A 14,130-nucleotide genomic window follows, 5' to 3' on the forward strand; every position below is an offset into this window, starting at 1 on the left:
TGTTGTTAGAAGACACACGAATATTCAGATTGTTATACTGGACAAGTAACTTTTTTTGATTTAGATATTTCAAAATATGTCTGATTTTTTACAGGAATGTTTATTTCTTTGTAGTTAAGCACAAAGCTACACAATGGACTATCTGTGCTTTGCCCACCACGGGTATCGAAACCCGGATTCTAGCGTTGTAAGTCCGCAGACATACCGTTGTGCCACTGGGGGGACATAATAATCATAAAACGGGCTTCTTGTTAAATGTTTAAGTAAGTATTTGAAGCCATTGTCTTCTCGAGTTCAATCCAAGTCCGAAGTGTCAACTTTCGTTATATGACTGGGTCGTATAGCTTGAATAAAAAATAAATAAATAAACCAGTAGATGTTGTCATGGACATATTTATTTTTCGTAAAACGAATATTTATTAATAAAATGGTACAACTTACCTGCAAATAAAATGTAACTATAAACATAATTAAACACAGTACATTTAACTTTGGAAATTATAGAAACCAAAAATAAATACTTACGTATATCTGAAACGGTTATTTCCATTTTCTCATACAAGGATAATATGGGTGTGTTGTCGTAATTCAATCCTTCTCGTAATCTTTAGTTCATCTAACTTCTCTTTGTTTTTTTAGATACAAACTGAAACCAATACCTAAACAAGCTGTTTACAAGTATAAAAAAAATAATGATGCCTCGTAAACTGTAACGCATTCTTAGAATTAATACAATGTGTTGTCCAAGGTTCATAAAGTTTCCCGAAAGACTTTTTTTTAAACCAGAGTTATATTAATGGAGTATGTTACAGGAAAGTATGGCGGCGCTTTGACACCAGAGAATGAAACAAAGTTGATAAAAATAATTCGTGTTGCGCGAAAGGCAATCAGGTTTTTACCGTAGTTTTTCTGTTTACTGCCACCTAGTGGATGGTATATCAAATGTCAGTGTCATATTTTTGTTTGTTAAGTTCGCTATACTTGGGGTTGTCGCTGCTTCTATTTCACTAGACCTGCCGAGTGCCACGTGTTGCATGAATGCGACATTTGCAATGACGGTAAATGAAACCAAAGCTTACAACTTATAACCTGTGTTAAAAACGCAGGATAGCACCTCGAACTGAGAAATTCGGTTATGGAATTTTAAAAGCCCGAAGTGTTAAATATCGTTACAGCCTATTTATCTACATTTATCTATTTGTTTGTTGTTAAGCCCAAAACTGCGAAATGTGCTATTTGTGCTGTGTCCACCATTGGTATCCAAATCTGATTTTTGTCGTTACTATTCCCTAAACTTGCCGCAGAACCAACCAACTTGTTACTTTTTTACTACAAAACATCGTCTTCTGATTTAAGGTTTTTTTATATTATTATTATGTTTCTTTTGTATTAATAAACAAACGTACTGATTGCACGAGCTTCAGTCTGATTACTGTTGGATGAGAAAATTTTTTTTATCATGTTGGACTTGCTACTTTAGTTAGTTTGTGGGCAGAATAAGTTTGAGTGTCCTAACATCTCCAAATTAACATTTCTTCAGTTTCATGTTGAACTTGCTACTTTAGTTAGTTTGTGGGCAGAATAAGTTTGAGTGTCCTAACATCTCCAGATTTTCTTCAGTTTAATATTGGACTTACTACTTTAGTTAGTTTGTGGGCAGAAGAAGTTTGAGTGTCCTAACATCTCCAGATTAACATTTCTTCAGTTTCATGTTGGACTTGCTACTTTAGTTAGTTTGTGGGCAGAAGAAGTTTGAGTGTCCTAACATCTCCAAATTAACATTTCTCCAGTTTCATGTTGGACTTGCTACTTTAGTTAGTTTGTGGGCAGAATAAGTTTGAATGTCCTAACATCTCCAGATTAACATTTCTTCAGTTTCATGTTGGACTTGCTACTTTAGTTAGTTTGTGGGCAGAATAAGTTTGAGTGTCCTAACATCTCCAGATTAACATTTCTTCAGTTTCATGTTGGACTTACTACTTTAGTTAGTTTGTGGGCAGAAGAAGTTTGAGTGTCCTAACATCTCCAGATTAACATTTCTTCAGTTTCATGTTGAATTTGCTACTTTAGTTAGTTTGTGGGCAGAATAAGTTTGAGTGTCCTAACATCTCCAGATTAACATTTCTTCAGTTTCATGTTGAACTTGCTACTTTAGTTAGTTTGTGGGCAGAAGACGTTTGAGTGTTCTAACATCTCCAGATTAACATTTCTTCAGTTTTTGAGGAACCATTTTGTACGGTATTAGCCACATCCTGAGAAGGATTGTTGTGTTATTTAAAACCTCTTTGTATTTAGATAATTAATCATTGAAGGTTGTGTGATGATCGCCAAACAGAATGTATAATGTATAAAGTACTCCATCTTTGAATTAAGTGATGCATAGCGAAAGTCAAGTACCGTATTGCCCCTAATTAACGCCCCCCGGTATTTTTATTAAGCTTACCTTGTGTTGTTAAGCGATAAGCTACACAATGGGCTATCTGTGCTATACCCAACGCGAGTATCGAGACTCGAATTTTAGCGTTATAAGCCTTCAGATTGACCGCTAAGATATCAGAAGGTCAAAGTGGAAACAATAATTATAATATTAAAATTTACACGAGGGCTATCTGCGCATAACCGTCCTTTATTGGGTAGTGATGAACTTGAAGGAAGGCACCTTGTCAAAAGCACCGATCGCCAACCCCTGGGATGCTCTTGTCAGATTGAAAAATAAGCCACCCACAGCCCCATAATGCGAAGCAACAGGTCGTGAACCACGAACATTTGGATTCATTTTCCGGGAATTCTAACCATTCGGCCACGCTTGCTCTGCGAGAAGTGACAAATGGCTGTGTTTCAATGGTGCTGTGTAGTCGCCATCTTCGTTCAAACTTCAACCATTAGCAACTAGGTCTGTAAAGTTAAGCAACCAACAAGGTGCTTAAAACTGCATAATTCTAACTCTTTTGGTTTTCTTGTAATAAACTTTTAAAACCGGAACAGGACTTTGTGGATACCCTGTATGTATCTATGCTATTTCGTCAGTTCGTTTTAATGAAGTAAATAACATAATGGATCTAGCTTAGTAAATGACGTAAATTGAGAAATCCCTTTCCCAAGAAACGCGGATTGTTCTATAGAATAATAAACAATATTATTATTATTATTAAAACAGTAATATGGCTGATTTGATGTAAACAGTTAGTTAAGGGCAACATACAGCTAGATACTTCATCATTGCTGTACCTTCAGTAACAGTAATATGGCTGATTTGATGTAAACAGTTAGTTAAGGGCAACATACAGCTAGATACTTCATCATTGCTGTACCTTCAGTAACAGTAATATGGCTGATTTGATGTAAACAGTTAGTTAAGGGCAACATACAGCTAAATACTTCATCATTGCTGTACCTTCAGTAACTGAATTTTATTGTTACTATATGTATAATTAATAAACACACACGTGTACTACGTGTAAACTCCATTAATTCAGAACATATCCATCCCTTGTTCCCAGTTTGTCACAAAGTGGTCGGTCACCTTAGTTAACAAACTACCTTTCAATAAATCGTTCAACAGATTAAACCAACTGTAGTGCCTGGTATATACCTGAGAGCCGTAAGACGTAGCCCAACTTTCAAGGCCCGACAAGAAGGTGTGATCCACCAGCTATACAATTACGGGCGGCAAACACAGCTTGAATACTAAGTATTCTTAAACACCTTGGACGATCACAGTTCGGCGCCGGTTGTCTAACGCGAACGACTAAAGGTTATTGTAGCTCGAACTGCGAAACGAAGATTACATCAAAATAAATATTGCCTCGATATTAATTCCAAAGAAAAGATACTTTAGAAAAATTATACAAGTATATTAAATAAAAGGAAAGATAAAAATTTGCATAATAACTATACGATTAATTTTTCATGTCTATTAACTTAACGCGTCGAAAAAAATAACATGAACATAATAAAAATTTATTCCACTTGTTCTTCAAGAAGGCCTAACTGCCCATTTTGTCAATCTACACATGTACCCGCAACCATGTCCACATTTTATACGATAGTAAACATATTCAGGATACGTATATTAGATTCCCTGTAAAACAATCAATAAATATAAGGAGGTTTTGTTGTTGTTTTTTTATTTGCTAAGTTTCTTCTAAGACGTGTTTCTCACTTAAAATATATGCGAAGGAAAAATTAAATTTCCGAAATCATTGAGAAGGACGAGGGCTCCTAAAACGGATGCTTGTAAACTTCAGAATACCTATATTCCTATTCTACTTTTTGATTTAAGGGAAATAAAACTGACAGGTGAAACTAACACAATCTGAAAATTATTAAATGTTAAAGGCCAAGTACAGGTTGTATGTGCACTGGTGTTAATAGGATGAATGTGAAACACACACATAATACACACGTAATATATACTGTAGAAACGACCGCATAACTATAAGAAAATAATAAAGTTATTCCAAAATTGCCAGCTTCGAGGATATCAATATATTAACCCAGGTATAAGATATTCTAACACATACATTTATCATTCCCTTATTACGTAATAACTATATTTTTACAAGCTCCAACACCGATTTGGAGTACTCATGAGCTACCGTAACCAATCAGAACTCTGGAATATGCTACATTTGAGTATTGGGCTAAAATACTTGCTCAGTTTTTTTTTTTTTGTTGTTGTTGTTGTTTGTAGTTAAGCACAAAGCTGCACAAAGGGCTATCTGTGCTTTGTCCACCACGGGTATCGAAACCCGGTTTCTAGCGTTTTAAGTCCGCAGACATACCGCTGTGCCACTGGGGGGCATTTGCTCAGGTATCGGAGTACTTGGGATCGAATCCCGCTCTATGTGATTTTCACTTCTGGAGAAAATATTATATTTTAAATATTTTCAATTATATTTCAAATTGTTTAGCTTCGTAAAACAAGTTAAACTGTTAATTAACTTAGATATCTTCTCAAACTCTGTATAAATAATCTCTTATTAGGTATAAGCGCACTACAGTTTCTTGACAGTAAGTTGATATTTCAACGGCGAATATTTAACGTCAAAGAATCTTACATATAAAGGGTTCGGGGGTGTAAACGAACCTCTTTTGGATCACAAACTTTAATTTCACGAGCCACCATATCTATTTGCATGTTATCAGCGAAACCAATATCTTTAGCACAACAGCTAACGGTCCTGTTTCCCAGTGATTGGGCAAGTACTATGTCGTTCTACATTGTACTGACCAGACAAATACCATCACGATCTGGCCAGGATAAATTCTTCATATTTTCGTTTACTCTGGAGCAACTGAATATGGAAATTGGTGATTTTCTGTGATTTTTACAACTATTCGTATAGTAGTTATGCGTTTGTAATTGAAAAATATTTTGCTCAAAACCACCCATTAGTTATCACTTTTGTTGAGATTATGACTATCTCGTCTTCTAGAAAACAAAGTGTCATGAGGTTAACAGGCAAAGTGTCGTGAAGTTAACAGGCTTTTATGAAAATAGAACTCTATATTCGTTTTTCAAGGAAACTCTACTACGAAGTGTAGTACGATTCAGAACTGTTAAAATTGTTGTGTAAAATTCTGTAATGTGTATATTTTGCAGAGTGGCGTGGCCAGGTGGTTAACATGCGGGGCTACTAGTTGTAAGGTCTAAAATTCGAGTTGTGATGATGCTGAATACTTTCCACACTTTCAGCTATGGGCACGCTATAAAAGTGACAGTCATTCCCATTATTCGGTTCAAAGAGCCGATGGCGGCGGCTGTTTCTGACTTATTGGCCTCCTTCTGGTTAGTAACTCATAACTAGGGGTCACTGAACTAACCATGTAGTCAACGAGTGCGTAAGGTGTCGGTCAGGTTTAAAAATTCCAATTCTATAGTGTATTTAAAGCACAATTATCTTGAAATATACTGTTTCATATAAGCACAGGGGGCTTGAGGAGATTAGTTCCATTAATATTTTAAAACGTTCGACGTGTAACTCAGAACATAAGTATACATGTACATAGATGGGATATAAGTAATATATATATATATATATTTGGTTCTTAATTTTGTTGCATGGAAAAATAATCAAGAACCAATACTTTTTATTATTATGCTTAAATATAAGCTTCAGATTTTCTATAAGCTCTACCCTTTCTTTGTATTGATTATTATGATTCGAAGTATTCTTATTTATGTTATTTTTACAGTTTACTAAGCAGCATGTCATCGACACGTATACAGCGTTCATCAATAACTGGAAGACTGCCAAGGACGCTATCAAACTGACCACCCAAGCGAAACCTGCTTTTCACAAGTTTCTAGAGGTATTATAGTGTGTTTTAGTTGTTTTATTGCTCTCGATACCGGCACTTATTAAAACCTGAGGATATAATCTTCTATTATTAAAAAATAGTAATTAGGCTTAGCTTGTTTATTAAACTTCAAGCTTTGACCACCAGAGCTGCCTGAATGTGCAGTTTGTTGTGTTTTTGAGCGAAGCTACATAATGAACTGTTTGCACTCTGTCCACCACAGGGAATCGAACCCTGGAGTTTGGCGTTGAAAGTCCTTAAAGTTACCACTGATCAACTGGGGGCAAAATGTAGAGTAAAAACAGGCTTGTTTAGAATTCTTAATTGACAGATATAAAGGGCCTAAGGCAGAATAAAGAAATTCGTGATAAGTTATTTTTTAGGGTGATTAATGTTTAGGTTTTGTTACTAAGGGAAAGTTCAGGCTGTCGTTCTTTCTGCTTTTAAAGAACAAATGGTTGAAGTTGATTTTTTTCAGCATTATACATGCCATATTTTAAATATCTACGAAAAAATTAAAATAAAAACAATAAAGTTGATCAATAAAGAACAGAAATAGTCACAATTTATAAAACTCCCCTTTCAATAAGTGTAATAAACTTTACCTATGCAAACCTTTTAGCGTCTTAAAGTAAGTTTGTATTGGTTAGGACCATTGATATTATAATGACTCAAAATATTTAATATTATTTCATTATAATATATAAACTGTAAATGAGAAGGTTCACGTGTAGAATCTAGTTAAATTTTCATATACAGAAGTCTTGTTTTAACAACCAGTAAATGCTACCTTTTGAAGTTTTATATACAAAACCAGTTCTGTTTTAATAACCGGTAAATGTTACAGTTTGAATTTTTATATTCAAAATTAGTTCTGTTTTAATAGCCGGTGAGTGTTGCAATTTGATTTTTTTTCTGTATACAGAACCAGTTCTGTTTTAATAATCGGTAAATCATTCAACTTGTTTGATAAAAATTGTACTTCTATAAACTTTGAAATATTTCATTTTTGTGGCAACAGAAATATTTTTATATTTAACTGTGCTTACACCATGAACGCCCGTCATTTCCCCCACTTAGAATATAAAACTTACACTGTTGACACTCCTGTTGCTCATGTTCTTTCACATCATACACGCATACACAGAATATGTCATGAATTCTGTAGCTTATAATCACAATTTCATCATGAACTTCACCACAGGAATTACTTATGCCCGTATGTAGGCAAACGAAAAAAGAAAAAGAGAGAGAGAAAAACTCTGCAAGCTTTGCATCATCTTATGTATGACCAGCGTCTCGTTTCTTTAATGGTGATTCAGTAAAACCATCCTTTATGAAATAAAGCTAACTGACAAAGGAATACGCCACTGAGAACTACATTAAGATATCAATGATTTTTTTTTCTATTTGAATTTCTTCGTGAACCTATGATACACAACTGGAAACGTTGAAGTGGAATGGCAGATATCCTGCTGATGGAGTAGCAGGTAAACAACCCGATATCAGGGAAACTGTAGAGAGAAACAGGTTACAGCAACCCGAATATACCTTACTACATTTGTTTTATTCATCATTGCAGCATATGGCTCGTGAACACAAAGGAAAACTCACTCTAGACGCCTTGCTGATTATGCCCGTTCAACGGATTCCTCGATACGAGCTTTTAATTAAGGTAAGCCACGTGAGTGAGAAATGGAACTTTCTGTGTTTTATGTGACACATAAGTAGATGCTTTCATTGATATACTCTTGTAGTGACACATAGATCCTCTTGTTTTACTTTTATATTTCAGCAGTCCCGAAATGTGACACACAAATTCATACGTGTTTTCACTGACAATTAGTTGCTCACCAGTTTCACATTTGGCTCCTCCTGTGTTTTACTTCTGTGTTTTAGCGATCCCGAAATGTGACACACAAATTCATACGTGTTTTCTCTGACAGTTAGCTGTTCACCAATTTGACACTTGGCTCCTCCTGTGTTTTACTTCTATGTTTTAGCGATCCCGAAATGTGACACACAAAATCATACGTGTTTTCCCTGACAGTTCGTTTCTCACCAGTTTGACTCTTGACTCCTCTTGTGTTTTACTTCTATGTTTCAGCGAACCAAAAATGTGACACACAATTCCACATATATCTTTACAGTTGTGTTTTAGTTGGCCGTGCCTGTTACCTATAGATTCTTGTACGTTCCAACTAGAAAACAGGTTTCCACTCACTAATATAACAAAAATGGTATTTGAAGTTTTTTTCCTTGTTTTGATTCCTTTAAACCCCTTTAAACACTGATGACGAAGGTATGACATTACGAATAAAGGTCACCGAGTCAGGGGTTTAGGCCACGTTTTTTCTGTTGATCTTATTACTATTTTCACAGTTTCTTGCGAAACAAAACTTAATTTTGAAATAATTCCATTTACAACCTTTCATTGAAATGTTTGATTACTTAAGTAGATAACACTTGAAATTAGTAAAATTAATGGGTAAACGAACTTATAAAAGTCATGTTTCCTATTCTTCCATATTTTTACCGATCTCTTCCTTAACTTCTCTCAATTAATCTATCACCATTAACATGTTTTGATATTTGTTTAATACCAGAATTTCGTTATTGAAAATTTACAGTATTTTAAAAATATTTTCGATTAATTAATATGTGACGTCATCATATGTTTAACTTAACTTTTCAAGTATCGGTGGTTATTGAAACAAAATGTGCATACCAATTTTTTTTAAACATTGCTTTCTTTATAAAAATATAAGAACTAAATATAATATCAGTATATAATGTTATGTATTTCTCTTAATCTTTCCACGCCCTCAATAAAAAGAATGAGTTATCATCTTGCCATATTAAATTTTGCATGATATTCAAAGGAGTCCATTGGGTAAAAGGAGACGAAGAAATCAAACTGATTCCCAGTAAGCTATTTTTGTAATGTCATTATGATCGATATACACAATTTATATCTATAGGACTATCTAATTGTTGCTTTGTAATCGACTTATAGGAGTTGTTGAAACACACCCCTGTAGACCATCCCGACCATCAATCATTGGTTTTGGCCCAAAAAGAGATCCACGAGTTAGCGGTCAAAATTAACAGGATGGAGCGCGAAGCTTTCCAACATGACCAAATGCAGCAAAGAATCAGAGAAGTCGAAAATCTAATAGAGGGCGCTATTGATGTAAGTAAAGTGCGAATGGAAATGGATAAATGACGTGATTCACATAAAAGTGATGGATACTTAGAGTTCGTGATGAAATTTTATTTTCAAAAAGAGGAAAAACCTTAGATATGATTACAGAGAACTGATAATAAAAAAGTGCACTTATCATCATCCTTAAAAAACTTCATGTTTTTTTTGTTTTTTAAGATAATTCACTTGTGGTTGACGATACCTCTTGAACAACAACAACAAAAGCACTGTTATTATTGTTGATTCAGTTTCTTAATTAAGCCATCTTTATCAGAAATAGTTAATGGTGTAATGCTGTTTTGAAATTTCGTTTTGAATGCTTTTGTTGACTGAATGTTGAAGATTTCCGCTGCCATTTTGATATATATTCTTTATGTATAGATAATGAATAATTATTATTTTTGAGTATACGTTTTATCTGATGACCGCCCTTACTACCAACCACTAGTTTTGTTTCAAAAGATGATCCACGAGGATAAATTGATTTTGGAAAAGAAAAGTCGAGCAATTCAAACCAAAGTAGTTTTGTTAATAAGTTTGGTTTTGGTTTGGCATTGTTTTGAATTTCACGAAAAAGCTACTGTGTTAGCCATCATTAATTTTGAAGTGATAGACTAGAGGGAAGGCAGCTAGTCTACAACATCCACCATCAACTCTCAGGCTATCTTTTGCCGACAAATAGTGGGATTGACCTTCTCATTACAACGCTTCTACGGCTGAAAGGGCGAGCATGTTTGGTGACAGGGATTTGAACCCGCGACCCGCATTTTGCGAGTCGAGTGCCTTAACCACAAGGCCTTGCTAATAAGTGAAAAATAGGATCGGTGATATATTGATGTTCATTTCGAACGTCTCCAGTAGAACTGGCAAATAGTTCAGGTTGGTGAAAACGGAAATAACAATGCATAAATGTCTTCTATTTCTCCACCTGTCACTCTTTGTTTGTTTTAGCGTAAAGCTACGCAATAAGCTATTTGCGTTCTGTCCAACACGGGGAATCGAACCACAGATTTTAGCGTTGTAATTCTATAAATTCATTGCTGTACTACTGGGGGACCTGACACTCTTGTGCTAGAAAACAATCACATAGAAATCTCACGGGTTAGGTTACTGACAGATACGTTCAGAAACAATTATCTTTTGTCATAAGCTGGTTTCTTCCATCATTTAATAAAAACGAAAATAAAAGGAACACAGCTTGATAAAAAAAAATCAGAAAAAAAAATCGATTTCCCAGAGGATTAGGTCTTAACAGTAAAGTACATAGTGCAGTAACGGATGTTCCATCGTCTTTCGAATCTAGCCAAAACGTTCACTAATAACCAAGTACACCCATTTTATCCTGAAAGATTTGTGTTTTTCTGAGCGAGGTATCACGCTTTGATATGAGTTCTGCAAGGGATATCGATGAAACGTTAAACGTTAGTGATGTGAAGAAGTCGTGATGTTTATCGTATCTAATTCGCAGCAAATAGGAATCACATATACTCGAAAGAGATCGATAGATTCTCAGTCATGCATATATTATACTTAATCCATAAGCTATTGTTATTATACCAGTGAGTGAGAATATCGTTTGTTAAGCATAAAGTTTAAAATCCCGGGAAGAAGAGCGAGAGCAGGGAGAGGACTCGCTTGTCTCCGTGACTTGAGGAGGCTGGTTGGAAAAGTGAAATTTGAATTAGGTGTAGGCAGCAAGTGGATAACAATAGCTGTTGATCCCGCAGAAATGGGAAGAATACCTTGGTTGATTAAAGAATAAAGCTACATGAGGAATCTAACCCCGGATTTTATCATTATAAGACGTAAAGTTTCCGCTGTTGTGTAGTTTTTCTATAATTTGATGATACGCTGGGAACGTTAGATATGAAGATTTAAAGATACTAGAGGCGCTTATCGTCTTGTCTAGCCTAAAAATTATACTTTGTGTTCCGACCGACAAATCTAAACATATTCAAAAAAATAATTAGCTGTCTGTGTTACACACAAAAAAGAATAGGCATCGTCTAATAATTAGCGTGCCCTAATTATGAATCTGAGGGTTCATGGTTCACGTCTTGTTGCCGCAGAAGTACTCTCCGTACTTTAGGTCGTGGATGCGCTGCAAGACTTAAGGTCAAGTCCCGTTCGTTGGCCAGACAAGAGTAATCCAAAAGTTTGTGCTGTTGACTAAGTGCTTTCTCTCACGTCTGTCAGTAAAAACTTAGGGATGGCTATGCGCAGCTTCGCACACACACATTGAAATTCAATAGGCACGTACTTCTTTAGAACTCTAGTATTTCTCCGTTTCATGTGGTATTTTGTTGATGCTTAGTTTTCGCAACAGCAGCCTTTAGAGGGACCTTTTTTATAGAATAATTCTTAAACAGTTTACAATTGGAAGTATATAGAGGCAATTGTATTCCTACTCTTGAATTGAAAAGAGCTATTCAACATGTGAAACAGATTACATAAACACAGGAGTTTGAAAAGGATTCCAATAAGTTGTTATTTTTCAGAGCATTATTACTTATGGTTTTAGAAACACTGAGTAGGCAGGCGTATTGCAACATCTGATTTATAGAAGTTAGACGATGTTACATAAAACAAGGTCAATGACAGGGAAGCAAAAACCCTCCATCTTTCTCACTCTCCTGTTGCCGAGGGTAATTATCAAACACTTACTTATTATCGTTTTAATGGCTAACTGGAATGTTGGAGCATAAAATTAAACAAACAGTAAAAAAAATTAACATTAAGTCAACAACCTTAAAGAGTGTTTCGTTACATTATTTTAAACTTTATTTCTGGATTTCTGATTAATTTTGGGCAGAATATTCAATTCCCGGAATAACACTTTATATCGATGTAAACATAAGCTCTTAGAAGGTTTCGTAGTGTTGTTATTTTTTAACTTAGTTCTTAAGATACAGTTCTTCATTTACATTTACTTTTGTTTATTATTCTTGAATACGACAACTGATGTGTTGGTTTTTAGATAAGAGTTAACTTGTAGATAGTGGTTATTTTTTTGAAAGGATTTACTTTTGAATTTATACATTGGTTCTCATCAATAACTACCTTTAACTAACGTGAGATTTCTTCTGACCTATGCGTGTCTTATGTAAAATGTCACGAATACTTTTTGAATAATTAAACGAATGTAGGAAACATTTAAGAGTAGATGGTTACTCAAACCAACTAATAACTGATTTTGTTTAAACTAGATGTAAAGTAAAAGTCCTGAAGAATTTAAAGTAACGGTAAAACTGAACTATCAAGCTGTTAGGCTAAAGCGCTATTTTGAATGTAAACTTTGTAGTAGTTAAATCAAAATACGAGATTTTTACCCAAACTTTAAAGTTTTTTTATATTTTTTTCAGTTAGTTCAACCAGATCGGACTTTCATAAGATACGACCTTGTTACAATTTCGGTGAGTGATCGTACAGTTGGGCATTATTAAAGTGGTTAAAATATGATATATATGATAATGTTAACTCTAGTTGTCGCAAGTTGTCTTAACCAATAACAGTAGCCAAAGAAATAGTGTACATCATATTAAAATCTTAGCTTAACGCTTTTAAAACAGTTACTCTGCATTTACTCAGAGATGAACAGAAACAATCTAAGTTAAAGACTTAGCGTTGTAGTTCCAAGAAAAAAGTTCTCATTACACTAAAAAGTCAGAGAATAACTTCCAGAGGAACATTTTACTGTACCAAAACTTTTTAACCATCCTCTACAAAATATAGGTCGAGCGAACCATAGTACTGATGCATTACGAATTTCTTGTAAAGTTTGAGCTATTGTAAAAAATACCGGAATTCTTCTAGCTACGTGTAACTTTCAGTGTTAAAAGGAATAAGCAGGTATTTGTCGTGGAGCATTTACACGTAACCATTAACCAATAACCTCACTGTTTCGCAAATGAGTTTTTTAAATTGAACTGAAAAATGTAAAAAATACAAAAAAAAGCATTATGATCCACAAGATTTACTCGAGTGTGACCACGTTTGACTTATAAATATAACCTTATAAAAATAAATAAATACGTAAATAAATATTGAACAGACAAGATTTTAGGTACATGTTGATAATATTTACTATATAATGACTAATATTTTATTTTATTTTAAATTGTTAATATTCTTAATGTCTTATATTTTAAGTGTTCGTAATGTTATATTTTAATTTCTTTTATATATACTATATATAGATGAAAGTCAAAGAAACTACACTGCACTGTTCCGAAAGTTACTAAATGTTTAGGGAAGATTTCCTAAAGTCCTAGAATTCAGCTAAAGTTTACTTAGTGTTTTTAATGTCGAGATAAACAGTTTAAACGAGAAAGGTATTGACTCTCGGGTTAGTGTTTAGAAAGTAAAATCACAAAAGGTTTTGACTCGATGTCCACGGCGGACACAGCACATTGTACAGCTTTGCGCTAAAACGATTGCCTCACTTAATGTAAGAAACAACAACAGAATATTGTAATTAGAAAAATTTTGTGTACTGTTATATATAGCGATAGTCCCTTGTTGCAGAGCTGTAGATTAATACACAACCTCATATATTGTAAGTATAATACACATATAATAAAGTATACATACAAACACGGTCCAAAAAAAGAATACATTTAGTT

The 14,130-nt window shown here is 34.3% G+C and overlaps 1 protein-coding gene across 1 annotated transcript in view; it reads left to right on the forward strand.

The window, feature by feature from the left end:
• LOC106457999 (rho guanine nucleotide exchange factor 17-like) overlaps positions 1 to 14,130 on the forward strand; it is a 207,378-nt gene that overhangs the window by 146,111 nt on the left and 47,137 nt on the right. The window contains exons 4-7 of the mRNA XM_013917447.2: positions 6,199 to 6,315; positions 7,886 to 7,978; positions 9,320 to 9,496; positions 12,871 to 12,921. Coding sequence (XP_013772901.2) covers positions 6,199 to 6,315; positions 7,886 to 7,978; positions 9,320 to 9,496; positions 12,871 to 12,921 — 438 coding nt within the window. The remainder of the gene's footprint in view (positions 1 to 6,198; positions 6,316 to 7,885; positions 7,979 to 9,319; positions 9,497 to 12,870; positions 12,922 to 14,130) is intronic.

Source organism: Limulus polyphemus, unplaced genomic scaffold (assembly GCF_000517525.1).
Source record: "Limulus polyphemus unplaced genomic scaffold, Limulus_polyphemus-2.1.2 Scaffold402, whole genome shotgun sequence".
In the NCBI taxonomy this organism is placed as follows: domain Eukaryota; kingdom Metazoa; phylum Arthropoda; class Merostomata; order Xiphosura; family Limulidae; genus Limulus; species Limulus polyphemus.